The 23,150-nt window shown below is 40.9% G+C and overlaps 1 protein-coding gene across 3 annotated transcripts in view; it reads right to left on the reverse strand.

Annotated features, from left to right (window-relative positions):
* Window positions 1-12,235: 12,235 nt before the first annotated feature.
* The window catches only part of MOSPD2 (motile sperm domain containing 2), an 84,520-nt gene continuing 73,605 nt past the window's right edge, over window positions 12,236-23,150 (reverse strand). Inside the window, exons 14-15 of one of the 3 annotated variants that reach the window (XM_070784157.1) lie at window positions 15,452-15,554; window positions 12,236-13,137 (exon numbers count right to left, since the gene is read on the reverse strand). In XM_070784157.1, the coding sequence (XP_070640258.1) occupies window positions 13,096-13,137; window positions 15,452-15,554 (145 nt within the window). In that variant the 3' untranslated portion in view covers window positions 12,236-13,095. Of the gene's footprint in view, window positions 14,953-15,445; window positions 15,555-21,349; window positions 21,561-23,150 lie in introns of those variants that run through there. The other 2 variants (XM_070784156.1, XR_011565272.1) reach the window with 2 other exon arrangements.

Consider the following 23,150-nt stretch of genomic DNA (forward strand, 5'->3'; position numbering starts at 1 on the left):
ACCAGGGACCGAACCCAGACCCCTTGCATTGGCAGCACAGTCCCAACCTCTGGGCCACCAGGGAAGTCCCTGGATTTTTTTTAATTCAATTTTTAAATTTTTTGGCAGCACTGTGTGGCATGCGGCATCTTTTTTCCCCCAACCAGGGATGGAATCTGCCACCTCTGCAGTGGAAGCATGGAGTCTTAATCACTGGACCAGCAGGGAATTCCTAAAAACTGTATACTGATTTTTAAACCATGAAATGGAAGGGTTAATAGGTACAAGTAGCCAAAGATCAGAGCCAGAAACATTGAAATCCATGGATGTAAGTGAAGAAGAAAATACAACTGGCATGAAGTGGAGCTCTCAGCAGAATTTCAGTCTTCAGAGAAACATCAAGATGGGAAAGAAAGCTCAAAAAGGAAATGCCATTAACGCAGAGGGAGAGGCAGGGTGAGGTGAAAGCATTATATGCAGTTATATCCAAGTCAGCCAGTACTTAGAAAATGCAATTAACTTGAAACATACTTACATTTAGTGGCTATAATGAAATCCCCTAAGTTAAGATTCTAATAAAGCCCTTGAGGTCTGTTTGGATTTTCCCTTAATGAAGGAAAGCCAACAAAATTAGGGATGTTTCCTGGAAGTAATATCTGCCTGTGGGCTATGAGCTGGGGTCCAAAGTCATATACGGGCTGGCTGAAATCCTGCCAAAGGAGAGCAATGATGGCTGGCTTTCATGATAAGCTTCTATCTAAGGGAGTCACAAATACATTTCACATGTTTGATCCACAGAAAGATAACAGACAAATATTGGTCCAGATAGGGATAGGAAGGAAGGGAGAGTTAGACATCTGTACTCTGGCAACGACTGAAATATAAACTAGCTATAGGGAGGAAATCGGATGTGGAAAAGGAAATCCATGGAAAGACTTGGAGAGTGCAGGATGCTTTGAGTTAAAATACTCTTTCTGCCATATTCAGTTAATTTTGCAAATGAAATTTAAAGAATGAGAGTCGAAAGAGCTGTAGCAGGCTGAACAATACAGAGCTTTATGTTTACAAGTGTCATGGCATTTTAACTTTGAAGCATCACTTTGGCCTTAACATACTTTTTTACAGGCATACAGGATCCTTCAAGTGTTAATACTCCTAACACAATGTTTTCCCAAGTGTACGCTCAGGATCCTTGGCCCCAAAATATATTGTTTTAAAAGGGGATTCCATGGTTATAAAAATTGGGGAAATAATATTCTCATAGATTTGTCATGCACATTAGTACACTAAAATTCTGAGAAAGTCTATGGGGGAAAACTACAATTTCATTTAATATTGGGTTTCTCAAAATTGTATGACAATGGAAACCTTTTGGCCGAGAGTCAACTATAGAATTGGAGAAGGCAATGGCACCCCACTCCAGGACTCTTGCCTGGAAAATCCCATGGGCGGAGGAGCCTGGTGGGCTGCAATCCGTGGGGTTGCAAAGAGTCGGACATGACTGAGTGACTTCACTTTCACTTTTCACTTTCATGCATTGGAAAAGGAAATGGCAAGCCACTCCAGCGTTCTTGCCTGGAGAATCCCAGGGACAGGGGAGCCTGGTGGGCTGCTGTCTATGGGGTCGCACAGAGTCGGACATGACTGAAGCGACTTAGCAGCAGCAGCAAGTTACATGCTTTGTGTAAAGCTGGGCTTGGTAAATGTTAGTTAATTGACGTACTTGGGGGGAAAAGGTTAGAAAAGAGGAAGGGGAAGGCTAGCCTTGAACTTCTGGATAGTCTGTTTTTGTTATTTTAAATTGATTGATGATTGCTTTACAGTATCGGTTTGATTTCTGTCATACATCAACATGAATTAACCCTAAGTATACATATGTCCCCTCTCTCTTGAGTCTCCCTCCCACCTCCCGTCCATCTAGGTTATTACAGAGCCCCAGTTTGAGTTCCCTGAGTCATACAGCAAATTTCCATTGGCTATCTATTTGCATATGTTAGTCTGTTTTTTAAAACCTAGGAATTAATTCCTTCATCAAGTCGGCTATACCCATGTGGTATGTATGTACTTGGTGCTAGGGATTCGATGGTGACTGTCATGTCTTCCCATGCGGAGTTTATAGTCTAACAGGGAGAAAGGCATTAATAAATATCACACAAGCAGCAACACGGATGGACCTAGAGACTGTCGTAATAAGTGAAGTATATCAGACAGAGAAAGATAAATATCATATGATATCACTTATGTGTGGAGTCTAAAAAATGATACAAATGAACTTGTTTATAAAATGAAGCAGACTCACAGACATAGAAAACAAACTTATGGTTACCAAAAGCAGGAGGAGATAAATTAGGAGTTTGAAATTCACATATACACACTATTATATATAAAATAGATAATCAACAAGGATTTACTTACAACAAGGATTACTTACTATAGTGCAGGGAACTCTATTCAGTATTCTGTAATAACCTAAATGGGAAAAGAATCTGAAAAAGAATAGATAATGTAAATGCATGTGGGCTTCCCTGGTGGCTCAGTGGTGAAGAACCTGCTTATCAATGCAGGAGATATGGGTTCGATCCCTGGGTTGGGAAGATCTCCTGGAGGAGGAAATGGCAACCCACTCCAGTATTCTTGCCTGGGAAATCCCATGGACAGAGGAGCCTGGCAGGCTACAGTCCATGGGGTTACAAATGCGACTGAGCAACTAAACAACAATAACAACAGCATAACTGAATCACTTTGCTGTACATTTGAAACTAACACAGCATTGTAAATGAACTAGACTTCAGTTGTATTTGTGTGACAAACGTATAAGCAGCAATGAGTGCTGTGAAGAAAATATGGTGCTATCAGAGAACATCTGATAGGGGAAATTGACCAGTCACAATCACATCCTTGGAAAGAGAGGCTTTTTCTTTTTGCGCTATCACTGACATAGAACGTTGTATTAGTTTCAGTTGTAAACATAAAGATTCAGAATAGGTATATATTGCAAAACGATCACCACAACAAATCTAGTTAATGTCTATCACCACATGTAGTTAACAGAATTCTTTTCTTGTGTTGAAAACTTTTAAGATCTACTCTCTTAGCAACTTTCAAATATCTAATACAGTATTATTGACTGTAGTCACCATCCTGTACATTACGTCCCCAGAACTTGTTTATTTTATAACTAGTACTTTGTACCATTTAGGCCACTACCCCCCTCCACGTCCATGCTCTGTAGCTGAGTTAATTTTTTTCAGTGATTATGTTTTGAGCCCACAAATAAGTGAGATCATATGGTATTTGGCTCTCTCTGTCTGCTTTATTTCACTTAGCATAATGTCCTCAAGATCCATCCATGTTGTCATTAATAGCAACATTTCTTGTTTTGTATGACTAATACTGTGTTGTGTATATATTGTGTATTTATCCATTCATCACTGGGCACAGGTTGTTTCCGTGTCTAGGCTATTGTAAGTAATGCTGCAGTGAACATGGTGGTGCATGTATCTTTTTGAATTAGTATTTTTGTTTTCTTGGGATATATACCTAGGAGAGGAATTGCTGGATCATACGGTAGTTTTGTTTTTGGTTTTCTCAGTAACTTCCATTCTGTTTTCCATAGTGGTTGCAACAATTTATATTCCCATCAACAGTGCACAAGTGTTCTGTTTTCTCTGAATCCTCATGAATGCTTGTTATTTCTTGTCGTTTTGATGATAACCATTCTGACTGACAGATGTGAGGTGAGATCTCATTGTGGTTTTGATTTGCATGTCCCTGATGATTAGTAATGTTGAACATCTTTTCATGTGCTTTATATCCTTTACCTTGCTTACCAACCATCTATATGTCATTTAAAAAAAATGTCTTCAGATTTTTTGCCAATTTTTTAAATTGTATTTTTGGTGTTGTTGCCATTTGGCTATATGAGTTCTTTATGGATTTTGGACATTAGCCCATCATCAGGTATATGATCTGAAAACATTTTCTCCCATTCTGCTGGTTGTCCTTTCTTTCTTTCTTTCTTTCTTTCTTTTTTGTTGTTGTGCTTTTTAGCTTGATATTGTCCCTCTTGCTTATTTTTACTTTTATTGCCTTTGAATTGGGAGTTAAATCCAAAAAATCATAGCCTAGAAGGAGCTTACTTACCCGCATGTGTTCTAGGAGTTTTATAACTTCAGGTCTTACATTCAAGTCTTTAATCCATTTTGAGTTAGTTTTTGTGCATGGTGTATGATAGTGGTCCAGTTCCCTTCTTTTGTATGTGCCTATCTGATTTTCCCGACACAATCTACTGAAGAGATTATCCTTTTCCCATTGTACATTTTTAGCTTGTCATAAATGAATTGACCATATATGTGCATGGGTTTCTTTCTGGGCTCTCTATTCTGTTCTTTTGATCTGTATGTCTGTTTTTATGCTATTTACCATACTGTTTTGATTACTATAGCTTTATGGTAGAGTTTGAAATCAGGAAGCATGATGCCTCCAGCTTTGTTCTTATTTCTCAGTATTGCTTTGGCTACTCAAGGCCTTTGTTGCTGCTGCTACTGCTAAGTTGCTTCAGTCGTGTCCGACTCTGTGCAACCCCATAGATGGCAGCCCACCAGGCTCCCCTGTCTCTGGGATTCTCCAGGCAAGAACACTGGAGTGGGTTGCCATTTCCTTCTCCAATGCATGAAAGTGAAAAAATAAAGTGAAGTTGCTCAGTCGTATCTGACTCCCAGCGACCCCATGGACTGCAGCCTACTAGGCTCCTCCATCCATGGGATTTTCCAGGCAAGAGTACTGGAGTGGGGTGCTGTTGCAAGGCCTTTGTGGTTCCATACAAATTTTAAGATTGTTTGTTCAATTTCTGTGAAAAATGGCAGTGGAATTTTGGTAGGGATTATATTGAATATGTAGGTTGCTTTGGGCCATTGGGCCATTTTAACAGTATTAATTCTTCTAATCCATGAGCACAGAATATCTTTCCATTTATTTGTGTCTTCTTCAGTTTCTTTCACTAATGACTTATTGCTTCACTGTACGTGTCTTTCAGCTCCTTGGTTGAACTTATTCCTAGGTATTTTAGTCTTGTTGATGTATATGAGATTATCTCCTTAATTTCTCTGATAGTTCATTATTAGTGTGTAGAAATGCAACAGGTTTTTGTATATTGGTTTTTGTGTCCTGTCACTTTATTGAATTTATATAGTCTACATCTATTGGTGAGGTCTTTAGGATTTTCTGTATATAATATGTCATCTGCAAGTTTTATTCTTCATTTACAATTTGGATGCCTTTTATTTTATTTATCTTTGCTCAGTTGCTCTGGCTAGGACTTTCAGTGCCGTGTTGAAGAAAAGTGGTGAGAGTGGGCAGAGAGGTGCCTTTTATGAACAAGTGAGAAGCTGAGAACCACCTTGAAGAAGTGAGAATGGGAAGTTGGGATGGGAGGAAGTTCCAGGCAGAGAGATGAAACTAGACTTTTTAGAGCAAGAGAGAGGGGGAAATGAGGCTGGGAAGATAGCCAAGGCCAGCTCATTCAGCAGCTTGTAGGCCAAGTTAAGAAATTTAATCATGGGCTCAGAGCCATGGAAGCCAGGTAAAGTTTTAACCAGGGTATAATAAGATGTTCATTTTTGAGGGTCCTCAATGTCCCTGACTACGGAAATGACTGCTGAGAGTCAGAAGGAAAGCCCAGACACTGCCTGAGATTGTTGCAGAAGTCACGTGAGAGACATTGTGGATTGAAGGAGGGAGTTTGCAGTGGGGAGGGGAGGGGCCCTGTAGGGTCAAGGATGAAGGTCAGGTTTCTAGCTGGTGTAAATGTGTTACTAAACCAAACTGGGTTTTCCCCGCTCACATCCAGTGAAGCCAGTCTATTGATACGAGGTTGTGGTGAAGGAAAGTGCAGGCAACAAGCAGGGAGTATGAGTGGTTAATGCTCAGAAGACCTATTGGCTTTCAGGGAAAGGTCTCTAAAGATAGGGCTCTAGGGTGCGTGATCAGCTTGTGGGCCTTCTGATTTGTTGGTGGTAAAGTAACCTGGCCTTAGCATCATCAATCTTCTGGTTCCAACCGATCTAGGGTCTATGTGCTTGTGGGTAACATACAGTTAACTTCTTCCAGCTGATGGGAGTTTCAGTATTTGCAAAATAGCTCAAGGATATGGCTCAGAATATTATCTATAGTCCTGAGGGGGAACTAAAGGTCCTTGACATTCTTCAGTGACTAAACTATTGTCATTTTGTCTTGCTTGCTTGTTTTCCTTTGTTTTTGCATTTTCTCACCCCTCTGATTGAATTTGCTTGTTGGAATTCCGGGAAGGCCTAAAAGGCTCAAGTTTTTCTATAAACAAGAGGCAGGCAGAGGACATGGTGGGGAGAGGGTCTCTCTTGGGAGGGTCCCACAGGGTCCTGCTTGGTTATGACCCTCCATTTCCCTTGATATTCCTCAATCTTGAGGGGGAATGGGTGCAGAACAAGAAAGGGAATAAGGTTTTGGACAGAGAGGTTAATCATAAACTCAGTTTTAGGGGTACTTGGTTTTACATGGATGGAAGGTGGTACCATCCACTGAGATAGGACCTGGAAGACTGGGTATGGGGGAGGATCATGAGTTGTTTTTGACATTTTCTTATGGACACCTGGAACTGCTGAGTTGGGGCGACGGGGTCGGAGGTTGCCCCCCTCATTCCTCCATGCCGCATGCATCACCCTGGGCCCAGCTCCCAGCAGCCTGGCTCCTTGTGCTCGCTTGGGCTTCCCTGATAGCTCAGTTGGTAAAGAATCTGCCTGCAATGTGGGAGACCCTGGTTTGATTCCGAGGTTGGGAAGATCCCCTGGAGAAGGGAAAGGCTACCCACTGCAGTATTCTGGCCTGGAGAATTCCATGAACAGTCCATGGGGTCACAGAGAGTCAGACACGACTGAGCGACTTTCACTCACATATGTCTAAGACCTAGTGGGGGAGGTATGGTTAGACCATCAGAGGGTTAATGGTTGGCTGATGCTAACTGCAGGTCTGGGTATAGAGGAGGTCACCTTTGGAGAGAAAGGAAAGAGAGCCCACTTCTAACTTGAATGCCTTAAAGACATGGTGGAGGAAGAGGAGGCAGGGAGAAAAGAAAAGCAGGAGTTTGTTGTGTCAGAAACCTCGTGGTTGATACAGTCAAATGCTGCTGCATGGATTCATTTCTGATTCAGACTGAAGCACGTGCAATGGGCGACCCAATAAGGAGGTCATTGCTCGACCTTAGCAAGTATTGCTTTGCTGGAGTGATGGTAATAGACACTAGGATGGAGTGAGACAACACGGAGCAAGATGCAAGTGGAGATATGGTGAGGGCCCTTCCTAAAGAGGCTTGTCCAAGAGGAAGACCATATTTCATTTCTGACTTTGGCCCTAACTATGTAAGCAACCTCACTTATATCTGGCTCTCAACCCTTAGGATCAAGACGATCGTACCCCACTGTGTATAGAGTGGTCAGTATGTTTTCCTTTCAGTCATTTGCAACTTTCTTGTGTCTCTCGAGAGAATCTTGTTGATAGTGATTCTAGCTTTAAGACTCATTGCATGTGTTTATTGTACTACATGACCTCCACCACTACCACCAAATGAAGCAAACCAAATGCTTTATCTGCTGTTAAAAAGGTTTAGACTCACCAGGATATGGTTACTATATCATCTCTATTTTGGCATCTTCCTAATGAATTTTGAGGGAAAATTCTGACTATACTCAATTCTACCCTAAGCACTGACTTTATAATTTGAGTCTCTATAAGACACACCCCCACCTCTGATGACTAAGATCTCAAGTGATTTAAGAGATCTCAGAGCAGTAAATACTGGTTTGCAAGGAAGCTTTGCTTTTTATGTCAGTTTCCTTTTAAGCAACTTATTAGTTCAGTTGCGTGAAAAAAAAATTAAGTTTGGGTAGACTGCGTCATATGATTGTTATTCCCCCTAATTATAACTTTCTCCCTCTCCACCTCCTTAAAAAGAAGTCGCTGGAGTTAGAGTTGGAAAAGTACCTAAAACACATTTCTGACATTTATTTTATGACCGAGAACAGTGATTTGGTATTTGACTCAAGCACACTTGCCTGTTAGTGGGCGAAAGCGGTTCAGGGAAAATTGAACTGCAAATAGGAAGTTCTACTGAATGAATCTCTGTGACAGTATTAGGGTGAGGTTTGCTGCAGAAAAGAGAGGAGTGTTGGCGTGAGAAAGACAAACGATTCACTTCTTTGTTGTAGTCCGAGATTCTGCAAAAGGGGATCGTCATAATATTAGTGGTTTTAAAGTTTCTTGCAGTCAGAAAGAAACAAGACTACATACTTACATAGAGGGGAACATCAAGTTAGAATTTATGGGGCAGTTGCAAATCCACGTAGGAGTTTAGAGAGGCTTCCAGAAACTACTGAGATTTTTTGACATGCACATGTACATACACAGCTCTAGGAGGACCTGCAAATTTGCAGAGGACTTTCTGGCATAATAGAATTCAAGGCACTGGACTTTGATCCAAAGTAGATTAGACAGTAACTATTCTGGGAGTCACAAAGCAAGTCTCCATAAGGAAAGGAGATTTTTTTCCTTCCTTTGTTTTAACCTTTTCTTGTAGCTACCTTAATAGAGTATATATAGGTCTAAGAAAACTAACTTAAATAAACTAACTGAAATGGATTATTCTGAAAGAAAAGGGAAAGTTAAAAAAACAGACAAACTGATTTTCACTGGAGCTTTTTTGACAAAAGCACACAATTACCGGAAGTCCTCTTTGCCCCAGCACATGAACTCATTGTGAGAATGTTTCTTGGGTGTTTTTTTTTTTTTTTTTTTAATGACTGAATCAACATTTGACATAGTGGTGGAATTCTTTCCCTTAACAGGTTATTTGCAAAACTTTGAATTCTTGTGTGCACTGAAGTTATGAGACTGGAGGAAACCAGCTGGGATAGAGATATACTGTCCTCCACACCTGTCATCCGGTGCCTAACAGAGAGGTTCTAGCCTGTTTCCTTTCACGTGCAGGACGTCTGTGAATTCAGATTGGGTCAGCTTTCTGATCCTCTGTTTCCTGATCTGTAAAAGGAGGGGACCATATTGGTTGAGCTTGCTGATTCCACCCAACACACACCCTGGATAACCCTTTCCCCTTGAGAGGGGCCTGGGGCTCGTGAATGTGATGGAATAACACTTATCCCGAGCTTACACAGAGGAAGGGATTTTGCATATGTGATGTTTCTTTCTTTTTTAAAAGAATATTAATTTGGCTGCGCCAGGTCTTAGTTGTGGCACTCAGAATCTTCACCCTTCATTGCAGTATATGGGATCTAGTTCCTTCCCTGACCAGGAATCGAACCCAGGACCCCTGCACTGGGAGCACAGAGTCTTAACCACTGGACTACCAGAGAAGTCCCCAGATGTGATGTTTCTAATCAGTTACCTTTGAGTTCATCAGAAGGGAGATTGTCCTGGGTGGGTCTGATCTAATCGGGTGAGCCCTTGGAAGTGGACCTTTATCCAGCTGAACCTCCACGGAGGACTCAGATGACTTGACAGTTTGATTTTAGTCTTGTGAGATGTTATCCAGAGAACCTAGCCATGGTGTACCAGACTCAGCCATGTGAACTAGGAAATAATTTGGGTTGCTTTAAGATGCTGAGTTTATCGTAATTTGTTACATGGCCATAGCTCAGATGGTAAAGAATCTGCCTGCAATGTGGGAGACCCAGTTTCGATTCCTGGGTTGGGAAGATCCTCTGGAGAATGGAATGGCTACCCACTCCAGTACTCTTGCCTGGAGAATCCCAAGGACAGAGGAGCCTGGTGGGCTACTACAGTTGCAGAGTTGGACACGACTGAGTGACTAACACTTTCACTTTACTTTTAATAGAAAACTTACATGATTTTATTTCATTAAATACAACTCCTTGAGGTGACTAGACTATGGCTGAGACAACTACTAGCTGCACCCTGCTGGATGCCCTTCTATAGACTGATGGATAAACCTCTCTGAAAGTTGATGAGGCACAACACGGCCCTCCATCAAAGTAAACAGGACATTAACCTGTACCTTTCAAACCTTTTTCAATGAGGTCTGTCTGTAGCTTAGAATACCAAGAAACTTTTCCAGCCAAAGGTCTTGAGTGGTTATTTGTGTTTTGTCAACTTTGCTTCTCAAGTATGCTATCTTCTCTCCTCCTCCCCTCTTGCTGTTTAGGGAATGTGGAGTTATCAGACCTGTCCTTCAGTATGGTCACCTGATGCTCAGTCGAGGCAGTTTTGAGTGGTTGTAACAAGCAGTGGACTTGGGAGACTAGTTCAACTCTTGGCTCTGAAACCAACTGGCCTGTGACCTTGGGAAAAAGGATGAGTTCTCAGGCTTTTGGTTTCCATATCTGTAAAACACAAGATCTTATCATGTCTTCTCACACTGTTCAAACAAAGGAACACAAACAACTGATAGTTGCAAGCATCACTCAAATTCTCAAGTCTGCAAAGACTTGGAAGCGTGCATGGTCTCATTTCTGTGGGTCAGGGAGATGCTCCTTTATATTCTTGCCAGCTGAACCAGTTGTCTCAAATATTGTTAACATGTGCCAGAGATTAGTCTTAGTGTGGCAGGGGACCTGAGAGGGGTAGAAGAGGCTCTTTGGACATCACAGGGAAGTAATTATAGTCAGTGTTAAAGATGGTATTGTCATGAAGGTATTTTCATGAAGATATAAAGGATCCTATGTGATATTTTAATGGAATTGTTACAAATATAGGGGGAAACTGTTCTGGGTGGAATATTGTGGTATCAGTTTAGGGTGTGGGTGCAGTGTTTTGAGGGGTCTGGGTGCCATGGTGGAAGGAAGCATCAAAACAAGCCTTCCTCTGACTGGTGGGGGATACTCCTTCACAGGGTTCAAGGCAGCTGATCTTCACTGGCTTTCTCCATGTGTCCCTTCACCTGGAAATCAGAATTCAGTGATGGACCAAGAAAGGGCTAGAACAAAGTGGAAAAGTCTGGGGCACTGATGTGTGGCTTTGAGTGAGATGGGATGTTCAGGAAGACCAACCCCAGTGTGAAAAGCTCTAGAGGCTGGGAAGGAAGGTGGTGGAGGCAACATCAGCAGAGCCAGGTGAGCCTCTCCAGGGCGGCTTTAAATGCAAGATCTCCTCCCTCTCACACTCCTCTTGGGAAGTAGTCCTTTGATGATCACAGGCACTTGGGGATGAGGAAACTGAGGTGGAAAGGTTAATGAACATTCCCGAGTCACGCAGGAATCAAATGTCAGTGAGGGGACTGGCACCCAGAACCCTCACTCCGGACTACCCCTGCCCCAGTTGAGACAGATGGGAGGATTTCCGTTCTGTGCTCACGGTCCAGGGAGAAAAAGGGGAGCCCTGTGCTTCTGAAGACCCATGTGGTGCTGACATCAAGAAACCTCAAGTTGCTAGTAAAAATCTAGAGGAAGAGCTGGGGTTGCTGTAAAGTAACTGATCCTTTTCTAGCTCTTCTGCTCCCTAGAATTGGAGAAGGAAATGGCAACCCACTCCAGTGTTCTTGCCTGGAGAACAGAGGTCGCACAGAGTCGGACATGACTGAAGCGACTTAGCAGTAGCAGCTGCTCCCTAGAAAACTGTCTTTGGGAAAGGTCACACCCTCACTGTCCCAGGTAGGTATGGCGCTCCCTCATAGTTACTGGTCTTAGTGGCTCTATTTTTAATTCCTCAGGTGGTTTTCTCTCTCTCTCTTTTGCAGTTTAGAAGATGGACCTGTCCTTTCGGTTCTGTTTTATGGAACTGCACCTGGGAGTTGTGTTTTCCAATGGTGAGGAGCCCACACACTCCCCAGGGCCTTTGCGGTCCCCGTCCAGGGCTGTCCCCACCCCCAGCCGCTCCGATGCCCTCTCTCAGGGACTTCCTGCCACGTGCCTGGCAGCCAGGCAGGCGTGTGGGTACTAGGATGGGGGATGTGGGGCAATTGTGACTTGGGTGGCCACTCTAGTGGTAGGTTCAATGATGGAGCCCCAGCTGTGACAGTGAGGCCAACGCTGAGTCAGGAAAATGGAGCGCAGCCCCGAGGAGCAGACCCTGACCCTGGGCGACAAGAAACAGGATACAATGAGGTCGGGTTCTCCTGAAAACACAATTGTCTTTGGAATTCTGCAGTGCCCTCCTTATAAAAAGGTAAGCAGGATAAATTAATGTGATCTTTGAAAGGTCAGTGTGAACCTGAGCATTGATTTTTTAAGATGCTTTATGAATTAGAGACCAGAGGTTTTTCCTGATGATATTTATTGCATAAATGTAATTATTTTTCTAAAACATATTAAAATAGAAAGCATGTTCTTTTGATCAATTTATACAAAGAAAATACCAATATAGTAATAAAAATACTGAAAATATATGAAAAGCACCAGAACATTAGAGAAATTACACTGGCAACAATTCTAGGAATATATTTTTTTTTTTTCGCAATTGTACAATAAAGTGCTATTAAATCCAGTCAAAATTAGTGGCAAGATATAAAAACAGTTATGGTATATTATGAAATTTGAGGCTAGGTTTACCAGCAATTGTATTTTTAGGCTCTTGCCTATAATGATACTTCATTAATGTTTTCATGGAAACTCTATGAATTTCCATTCCCAAGTGAAAACAATCTAAATCTAAATGTTGGTCCTTGGTAATCTGGTCATAAACAGGTAATGACATATTAAAAAATAATTATAGAGTACTCAAAATAATCATACAAATGTGATTAAATAAAATCAAAGGAAGACAGAATAAAATCAAATATAAATATATGTAACCAATCAAGACAAGTACAAAAGTTTAGATGCCTTTGATTTTATGGTTAATTTTCAGTACAGTTTGCTTAGTCACATTTAATAGACACACAAATGTTAACAAGATACGTTATTAAATTCACCTGGCCAGACATCAGGGAAAAACATTTTAGTGAGTTTATGTAATTTTCACGTGAATTATTACACATTTCCAATTCTGACTATTTCCACATTTATTTGCCAAAGAACAAAACACATAGACAATTTGGGATTCGATTATAGTAAAAGCCAGTGATCTACCATATAAGGGGAAAGCGCTGCACACACAGGGAGAAACTATGAACAGTACTTAGGGTGGATTGCAGTCACTTTCACGTCTGGAGGTGGCAAACTGAAACAGAAAAACCCAAATTAAGACAAAGTATCAGACCAGTATCCATTTAAGGTTTTATTTCCTAGGCCAATTTTCAAGGAAGTCTCTCTCTTCATTCTTCATAATGCCATTTTAGGTTCATCAAGTTCTCAAGATGAAAGCCGCCAACACTACAACCTCAGAATAAAACATTCTCCAAACATGGCTCAATCACAACTCAAAATTTATTTTACAGACTATTTTTTGTCTTTCATATAAAGTAGATTTACATGTGAAGCAACAGGGACCCAAACTGGTTATATTGATGAGAAAAGAAACTACTGTTATTAGGCTCTGCTCCTGCGAGGTGTTTCATGTTAGGAATTGAGGAACTGTCCTCAGTATTGCTGTTGACAAAGGTGGAAGATCAAGTCAGTTAACCTTGGTCTGAAGGTTGGACAGTCGATCACCAAGTAATATTTTTCACTTTTAAAACAGAGAACTGACAACCTAAGTTTCAATTTTTTTTCCACCCTCTTAAATACTCCAGTGTTTTGTCAAGTTCCCCTCTCATGCCTGATTTTAACAAGAAACTGAAATGTAAATGAATTATACTGCTAGGCATCTTTTTCAAAAATTAACTTTTCAAAACTCCTTTCATTTAGAAAAGAAGGTGAAGATGATCCAATGGAGGATCAGGCCTTTATAACAGGTGAAGCAAAAAGGTATGTGTCCAGCCAGAGAGCAACATGGAACTGCATAAAAAAGACTGGAGAGGTTCTCCTTCCAGATGTTATTGACAGATTTCAGAGAAAATCCAACCAGACTTAGTTCCCCAGTCCTACCTCAATGAGAATGTGATTGTTCAATACAAAGTCCGCCAACTCTTTGCAACCCTATGGACTGTAGCCCACCAGGCTCCTCCGTCCATGGGATTCTCCAGGCAAGAATACTGGAGTGGGTTGCCATTTCCTTCTCCAGGGAATCTTCCCGACCCAGGGATCGAACCCAAGGATAGAACCCAGGTCTCCCGCATTGCAGGCAGACGCTTTAACCTCTGAGCCACCAGGGAAGCCCTAATAAAAGGCAGGCAGGCCTTTAAGGAAGACGGATAGGAAACAAAGGCTAAAGGTGGTTTGGCATTAAGTAGTTGTACATTCCAAAAGAACATCAACTAGCATGTGTTAGTAGTCCTCAAAATGACAAAGTCCTGGTTACAGAAATGACTCTGTATAAGTACGTCTTTTTTTTTTTTCAATATACATTGTTCTATATACACAGTATAGAAAAACTAAGTTGGCTCAGCTATAATAACTGTGTTAAAAAAAAAAAAGCAGATGATGTTTTTTGGCTGCAACAAAGCAAGTTACTTTTCTGTTCAGCTAACATGTACATATATATATATATAAATACATACATATATATATATACACACACACACGATAAAACAAGCTTTAAAAGTATTCAGGAGGGGAAAATAAATTATCTCTAAACTATTAAGTCACACAACAGATATGCCTTTACTTACTTGACTAACTACCTATAGACTCTCATAATCAATCTCTTCAGTGTTTGCTTATTCTACTAGTTTATTTCAAGAATGTTTCAGTTCTGCCCCTAAATGCTGTACATCTCCTTGGTGGAAGCATAGATGTGCGACACTTGGAGCTTGGTGGTGAAGTTCGGAGTCTTACACTCCTACTAAGGCCCACTTCTTTAACTGTACAACAGATAGAATAAAGAAACCATAAAGCTAAGCGAGAGCATAGTTAGGGCAAGCAGCAGCTGCTGGAACCAGATACATCGTTCGACTTGGTCTTCAAGCTTCCTAGTGCTCGCTACCAAACGACTGAGCTGAAGAGGGAAAAGAGGATGAAAGGTTTGCATCAGTACATTAATCATGTGCGTGACAAACGAATATTAGAAACCCCACAAACAAGTACGGGAGAGAGTGCGTGCACTCTGAGAGGCTGGGTGGAAAGGCAATGAGGAATTAGACTTGGCTGGTGAGGGGATGTGCCTCTCTCTATTCTTGTTTTGAAAAGATCTAATTTTCAAGTTGCAAAAGGAGCGAAGCTATCGTTTCCTGGAGGTACTGAAACCAACTCTTCAGAAAGAGGCCTTACCCCTTTTTCAAATGTAAATGCACTACATCGATGAGCTTTCAGAAAGAAACGGCTCTCTGAAAGTAACTCACCGCTTACCATTTCTGATCTGGCTTCCCTTCACAAAGAGGAGAGCATTTCTGTCATGTCTATGCCAAAAGGTTTCCTTATGTCAGTGGGGAAAAATGGATTTCTAATACTGATTAACATTAAGGACTTTGTTTTAGTTCGGAAGAAAGAACACTTACCTGATGGCAGAGGTCTCCGCTGGTTTTATCTGACATGTTAAAGGCATGATCTTTCCATGTAAGACTAGATGGTTTACAGCTCTCAACAATATGGCATCTTAACCTACGAAAATCCAAGGGAAACGTAACTTCTTGAAGCTGTTAATGAATTTTTTAAAAAGTAAAATATAAGGTGAAAAAAAGTAAACACAGAAGTGTGTGTCACAGAGGGGAAAGCATTCACTTCTCTGCCCAGAGATACCTAAGGGAGCCGCTCACTGTGTATTTATCTTCGAAGGGCAGCAGAATTTGTCACCCCCTCAAAATATGCCTCTGTGGTACAAGGTTTATCTTGAGCTGGTTATTCTCTAAGAAAAAGCAGACACAGGAAAAGTTCTGGAAACTGAATCAGTTCAGCTCAGTCGTGTTTGACTCTCTACGACCCCAGGGACTGCAGCAATGTAGTCCATGAGCCCATGGACTGAATAGCAGTTACCTTTTTGTGAGAGACATTTACAGTTACACAAGAAGTCGCCTTCTCTATAGCAGAAAGAGCAGGATGACTCTAAACCTCTGGAAACTCTTATCAGTGGAGAAGGTGGGGACTTAAGTATGTGGGACAACCTTACCCGTGTATACCATGCTTGTCCTGCTCACCTCCCAGTCCCTCACCCCTAACATCATCTTTTATCTTTAGTTGGAGATGATATTTAAGGTGATGTCATGGGCCACTTCAGGGAGTTTCACGGTTTTCCCGGGTATCCCTCCAGTATACAGGAGTTACACATGCTATTAAACTTCTGTTTTTCTCCTGTTTTCTTCTATTCATCTGTCTATGATTATGCAGGCTGGGGGATGTCTCAGTCAAGAACCTAGAAAAGTAAAGGGTGAACTCTTTTTCCTCTCCTACAGGTTGGCAATCTCCCATGGGACCTGCCAGGACACCATCCTCGCTTGGGACCCTGGAAATACAGAAGAAGCCAGAGAGGGTAAAGATTCTTTCCACAGTCCTGTCTCCCGGATTTCACTCTGGTGGCAGCTGAGAGACAAAGGTAAACATTTCACCTTGTCCCTTCTTTTCCAAATAGAGATTAGCAGGAGAAAATATGTGTCAGCTAGTTCCTTAGGTGTCATGACTCTGGTAGAGACTTGTTTTCAGGACTTCTGTTTTCTACTGGTCCTCTTTCCTCCCAGAGATGGTCGTTATTTTATCTCTGTCTTTTGTGGTATTTGGCATAAGGAGAACCACAGGACAGGTGAGACTTTGCTTTTGTTTCATTCTGTCCTGAAAGCTTGGCTTTATGACCAATGAGAGTATGCTCTCTGGTCGTTGCCAGCTAGATGATGCTCGTATCTATACGCATCTCATGACCAACTGCATAGGCTGGGGAGCCAAGACACAAAGTGATAAGCAGCCTTCTCTGATCCTTCCAGCTGTTGTGTGAGTTTGGCATAAAGGGCCCTTGTCCTTGCAACCTTTCCTCCTTTAGTGCAGGAAAAGTCCTGTTCCTACAGCGCCCACCTGGTGTCACAGATGAGGAGGTTTGTAACTGAAAGCATTATCACATTCTTGTGGGAAACTGGAGACACTTCTCATGCCACTGTCCTCAGCACCTGTGACAGTGAAGGTCTTGGCTTCCTGAGGCTAACTCTGGAAGTGAGCTTTCTGAATTTTGTGAGGGCTGCATCTTTGCACCCCGTTTTGGGATGCCTCTTGCATCCATGGTTAAGCCGTCAAAAGGCTTATTGGTGTGGGTTGCTATTGAAAGTAAATAAGATGTTACTTGTCAATGGTCAAATGATGGATCTTTCGAATTGGAGAAACTTTTGTGTTTAACATGTTTCAGAGCTCTCATCCTAAACAGTTACCTTCTTTGCTATCTAGGGAAAGACTAACTTGAAAGGAGGACATGAAGGAGTATGGCAGTCAGCTTTAGGGACATCCTTAGCAAGATGAAATGACAAACTTCTTTGTACCTCCACTTTTAGAACATATCTATCAAATTTAGAGAAGAGTTAAAAAGATCAGTTCCCTGCTCCCAGGGACCTTGATTGGCTGTGCAGGGGTGTTCTTAACATCCATAATTATACTGTAATTATCAGATACATCAGATGGCCCCCTGGGAAAACAGGCACACTCACACAGGAAATATGACCACAATTCCTCCCAAATTATCAGGAAATGGATAAACCAATATTCAGAGGCTGATAGAAGCAATAGTAAGGGCTTCCCCTACTCCCTCCCTGAAGGTGAATTGGTCCAAGGCGGAATTGTGCACTCAGAAAAAGGAGAGCATTGAAAGGCCTTGTTGAATGCTTTATCTGAACTGTGTAAAGCTTGCTGCATTAAGCCCTGAAACTCCAGAACACACAAATCATTTGATTTCCATCTTAATTGGAAATCTTCTCCCTGATATAAAGCAAATTGAAGAAAATGTAGTTGGATGGGCAGGTCAGTCCCTTGATATCATTCAGGCTGCAATCCAATTTTTTGAGGCATTAAAAGCAACTGTCTTTGTCCTGCAAATCTTTACAAAGCCAGAAATTCAGCTCTAGAAGCAATTCGGTGTTCACCTATCCTAACCACTTCGAAAACCTGCCCTATTTATTAATATCTCAAAATACCTGTAGGCATTGTAAAAGACCAGGACACTGGAAATAGAACTGTTCTGCACTTGGAAAAACTTATATGGTAATTACTCTAAACCTCTGATATTAGGCAAAGTACCCCCGAACTCCAGGCAAAAAACTTAAGACACTTTCGCAGTGCCTCTGTGATGTAAATTTTCTGTCCCCACCTTCTTTAGGACATGATAGCCAGCTCTTAGAAATGCAAATTCTCGGAAAATGATTCTCATCAGAAGGCAAAAAAGGAGCTATTTTGAAGCTGGACAAATGAAAAAACATATATATATATATATATATATATATAGATTAAAAAAATATATCTTAGCACCCTGAGAAGGTTAACTTACTCCAGCTGCCAGAAACACAATTTGGATTCACCTGTTCTTTTATAAGCTAGTGAGTTTTGTGTTACTGTACCAAAAATCAGGGCTAAAATTTTAGAACCAAAGCTTTAAGATCTCTTGTTTGCATCTGTATGTTTACATGTGTTTATATATGTGTTAACAAATGTGTGGTATTTTTCTATCTCTGCATGCTACTCTAAAAACTAATTCATAAAAGTTCTATTTAATTGGCATAAAGAAAAATAAGTGCTTTTCAAATTAAAAATTCCTAGAACTCTCAAATATAGAAACTAACTCCAATTTTTTTTCCAAGTTCACGTGATCTGGGATAATTTTTGGTAAATAAAAAGCTGGGTTAAGTTTGTTGGTTTAATTCAACAGGCAAATCTTCAGAGTTATCAAGATGAATACAATGAGAGATGCAACTTTTATTCTACCTGGACTTACTACTCAAATAGGCTCATGTCAGCTCTGTTACAAAATCTGTCAGCAAGAAAAACACCTTGGGATGATGGCTGACACCGTGCCTCGATGTTTTTATGAGTAGACTGAACAATTCTATCTAAATCACTTGACTTAACAAGTCACAGGGATAAAAGTTTGTAGGTGAGCTTTTCAGCACTGAGGATGTTTTATATCTCTTAAAAATAGTTTTCTAAATATCTTGGATTACTTGAGAGTTTAGAGTTTTGCTAAGTTAAATGATAGGGAATTAATTGAATATCTAGGTCATTTCCAAATAAGATAAAATACTGAAACATTACTAAACGTAGGTTTATCTACTTAGGGCTTCTTAGTACAGAATGAAAGATATTTGGATATGTAAGACATAGTCATATCTTGTGCCATGTTAAAAAACTATACTAGGAGGAAACATCTGTTTTTAGAAATGATGAACTATATTCATAAATTTGCCAGTTTAAAGAATGCTGGTGTAACAGACTGCAAATGCTTGTTTGTTTTCACTAGAAATTAGTTTCTAAGAGTTATGAAAATTATAATACTAGAAATAAGTGTATAACTCCATATGCAAGAGTTAGGATATTTTTGACCAAGAGAAGTGAAAGTAATTATATCCTAAAGTAAAGCTAGTTATTTCAGAATAGAAAGTAGGAGAATAAAGGACAAACTAAAGGCATATAGAAAGCTGGGAAGAGAGAGGAAGAGAAAATGTTACCTTGTGTAGTCAAGAGGGCTAAAATTGAATAAATTTGTTTTAAGGGTTTTAAAAATAAGCTTAATAGTGTAATTACATAAACTTTTCTTTCATTTATTGGTTAAAGGACAGTTTTATTAGACTACTGGTCTGCCCCCACTAGGAGATTGTGAAAGGTTTTTCTTTACCCTTTCTAAGTAATCTGCCTAGAAATCAAAGATTTTAGATGGTATTAAAATGATTTCCTGTGTTTCTAGTTATCTTTATCATCAGGTCTTTGATTACTTTAGCAAACAGTCTTTTAAAGATTAAGAGCTAAGTTCTGGTCACAACTATGTGACCATCTGTATTTACCTTTGAAATTTAACTGTCACTTTGGTTAATTGGATATGTAAGTATTGTTCCATAATAATTTATGATTCTATTTAGTCAAATGTCCAAACCTTTTGATATTTTTGACAAACTTCCCCACATCAAATTCTTTGTGATCCCATGGATTGTAGCCCGCCAGGCCCCTCTCTCCATGGGATTTCCCAGGCAAGAATACCTGCCTGGAGTGGGTTACCCTTTCCTTCTCCAGGGACTCTTTCTGACCCAGGAATCAAACCCATGTCTTCCGCATTGCAGACAGATTCTTTACCATTCAAGCCACCAGGGACACCCCAAATTACGTGAGACACATTGTCAAATAAGAATACTAAACCTTCTTGATTGTATTTGTAGAGATACATGTTTCATCTTCAAAGAGACTCACAAAAAGGACTCTGACAAATACTGTAGGATTCAGGTTTCTGATAACTTCAAGATTATAAAACTGAACTGGATAGGAATTTCCAGAACTAATGGAAAAACTGGACTCAAGCAGAACAAAAATTAATAACATGGAATTGAATGAAGCTGAATTGATGCTTTTGAACTGTGGTGTTGGAGAAGACTCTTGAGAGTCCCTTGGACTGCAAGGAGATCCAACCAGTCCATTCTGAAGATCAGCCCTGGGATTTCTTTGGAAGGAATGATGCTAAAGCTGAAACTCCAGTACTTTGGCCACCTCATGCGAAGAGTTGCCTCATTGGAAAAGACTCTGATGCTGGGAGGGATTGGGGGCAGGAGGAGAAGGGGACGACAGAGGATGAGATGGCTGGATGGCATCACTGACTCGATGGACGTGAGTCTCAGTGAACTCTGGGAGTTGGCGATGGACAGGGAGGCCTGGTGTGCTGCAATTCATGGGGTCGCAAAGAGTCGGACACGACTGAGCGACTGATCTGATGAAAATGATTGTAATTTTTATGACTTTTGGTTAGAAATACAATGTTTTGTTTCTCCAGATTTAAGGAAAACTTTTTCTCTTAAGGTATCTGTGATTTACTGCAATTTGGTGAATTATACCTTTGTAAGCAGAATTAAGACAATGTTTTTCCATACCTGATCCCTCCAAAATCTGGAAACACTTAGTGATATTCTCATTTTCATGGTGATACAGTTATTTGCATAAGTTCAATGAGAATCTGTTCCCCTTGTAACAGGACACAATTGGAAACATGGTTGTATTATCAAGGTTTATGACTCAAATGTCATATTGAAAATGAAATGCATAAAGACACGTATGAGCAGATGGCTGTAAGGAACTAGAGACACTTGGGGAAAAAACTCACCTGGGACCTTGTTTTCGGACAGCCTTACTAGGGGAGTAAGGAAAGTCACTTCCTGGCAAGCTTAGGAACCTCAGGATACTTTGGGGACCTCAAGCAGAGAGGAATTTGCCTCAATTGGCACAATAACCTTACTTACCCATGTTTATTGTGCTTTCCCTGACAGCATCTCAGAACTGGCTTTCTTTGGTCTTCAGCTGGAGGTGGTGATGGCCTGCACCATTTGGGTGAGGTACTTAGTTTTCCTCGGTTTCTCCCGCATTTACAGGAGGTGTCCATGTTATGAAACTTCAGTTTCTCTGTTTCTCTCCTGTTCATCTGTCTTTTATACAGTGGGTCTTAGCCAAGAACTTAGAAGGGTAGAGGGGAAATTATTTTTCCTTTCCTACATCTTCTAGCTTAGAACACAATTACACACAGTCCTCAATAACCTATGAGAAGTTTTCTTTTACATAAGGGACTCAATAGAATTCACCCAATCTTAGGATCTGAAGGAAACCACCCTTTCTACTGGGAAGCAGTGCTCTCACCGGGCCTTCAGTACTAAACCACCAAGTCTCCCGGTTTCTGTAAGTAATGGATTCTCTTTTGACAGTTATAGAACAGCAAGCCATTAGGAACTGATTTACAAAATAAGACAACAAAACAACTCATATGTAACAAGACTAGGAAAAAAACCTGGTAATTTTAAGGTATGGTTTCATAAGCACTTCAAAAGTAGGCCCTCTTGTAATATAACTTGAGATTTAAATATCTAAATACTCCATTTAAAAACACATCACAACCAGCAGGAGCCTTATCTAGGATCTATGTTCCTTTCTCCCTCTTGACTTAAGGCTGACCTCTACCTGGGTTTTAGGTTTTGTTCCTTCTTTCTCAGGAATTTCATGGTCAGTGATTTACCTTGTAAAGTCAGCTTCTCCTTCTGAAATTGTTCTTACCGTGGTTTTAAACAGTGCTCAAACAGCTCCCACTAAAAACGCCAAACATAACACATTCTTCCTTCTAAAGATGACCCTGGTCCTGCCTAAATAAGCCAAACCTTCAGCAGACCCAAACCTTCAGGAGACTCATCACCTGTGTTTCTTTGGCAGTTGACTCCTGCCAACTAAACTGATGATCCTCGTGAGGTCATCAATGACCTCTATGATGTCATCAGCAGTGGCCACCAGTCACATGTCATCTTTGGCAGACACTGGTAGCAGTTTGCTCCTTCATGAAACATACTCTAACCTGGGTTTTGAGGGCGCAGCTCACTTACTGGTTTCCCTCCTGACTCCCTGTATTGTCCTCCTTTGTTTGGCCACTAAATATTCCTCTAGGCTAGGTCTAACTATAACTTTTATCCTCTTTTACTGGGGAAAAGTTAGACCTAGCCTAGTGGAAATACAGCTTGTCTTTCTAGACCCTTTCTTATTTTTCTTGCTCTCTTACCTATGAATGACCTGAAAATGGTAATCTCGTCCAAGGCATTTCACATCAGGTCTGTGTTCTCCCTGTGATTTTACAATGGTGACCAAGCTCCTCCTCTGGGCCCTACTTCCTCTCCAACATTCTTTCTTAGTATGGGCCCTCTCACATTCTGTTCCAGCCATATGTGTTATATAACCTCTTTTTTTGTAGATTTAAATCAACCACAGCCATTAATAGACTTCCCAGCTTCTCATCTATACAGTGAGAAAAATAATTACCTATACCTAACTTTCCCAGGTGGTGCTAGTGGTTAAGAACCCACCTGCCAGTGTAGGAGACATTAAGAGACACGGGTTCGATCCTGGGTCAGGAAGACCCTCTGGAGAAGGAAATGGCAACCCCCTCCAGTATTCTTGCCTGGAGAATCCCATGGACAGAGGAGCCTGGTGTGCTACAGTCTATAGGGGTCACAGAGTTGGACACGACAGAAGTGACCAAGCATGCACGCAGAGTTGTCCTAGTGACTA

This window comes from Bos indicus, chromosome X (genome assembly GCF_029378745.1).
Source record: "Bos indicus isolate NIAB-ARS_2022 breed Sahiwal x Tharparkar chromosome X, NIAB-ARS_B.indTharparkar_mat_pri_1.0, whole genome shotgun sequence".
Lineage (NCBI taxonomy): Eukaryota > Metazoa > Chordata > Mammalia > Artiodactyla > Bovidae > Bos > Bos indicus.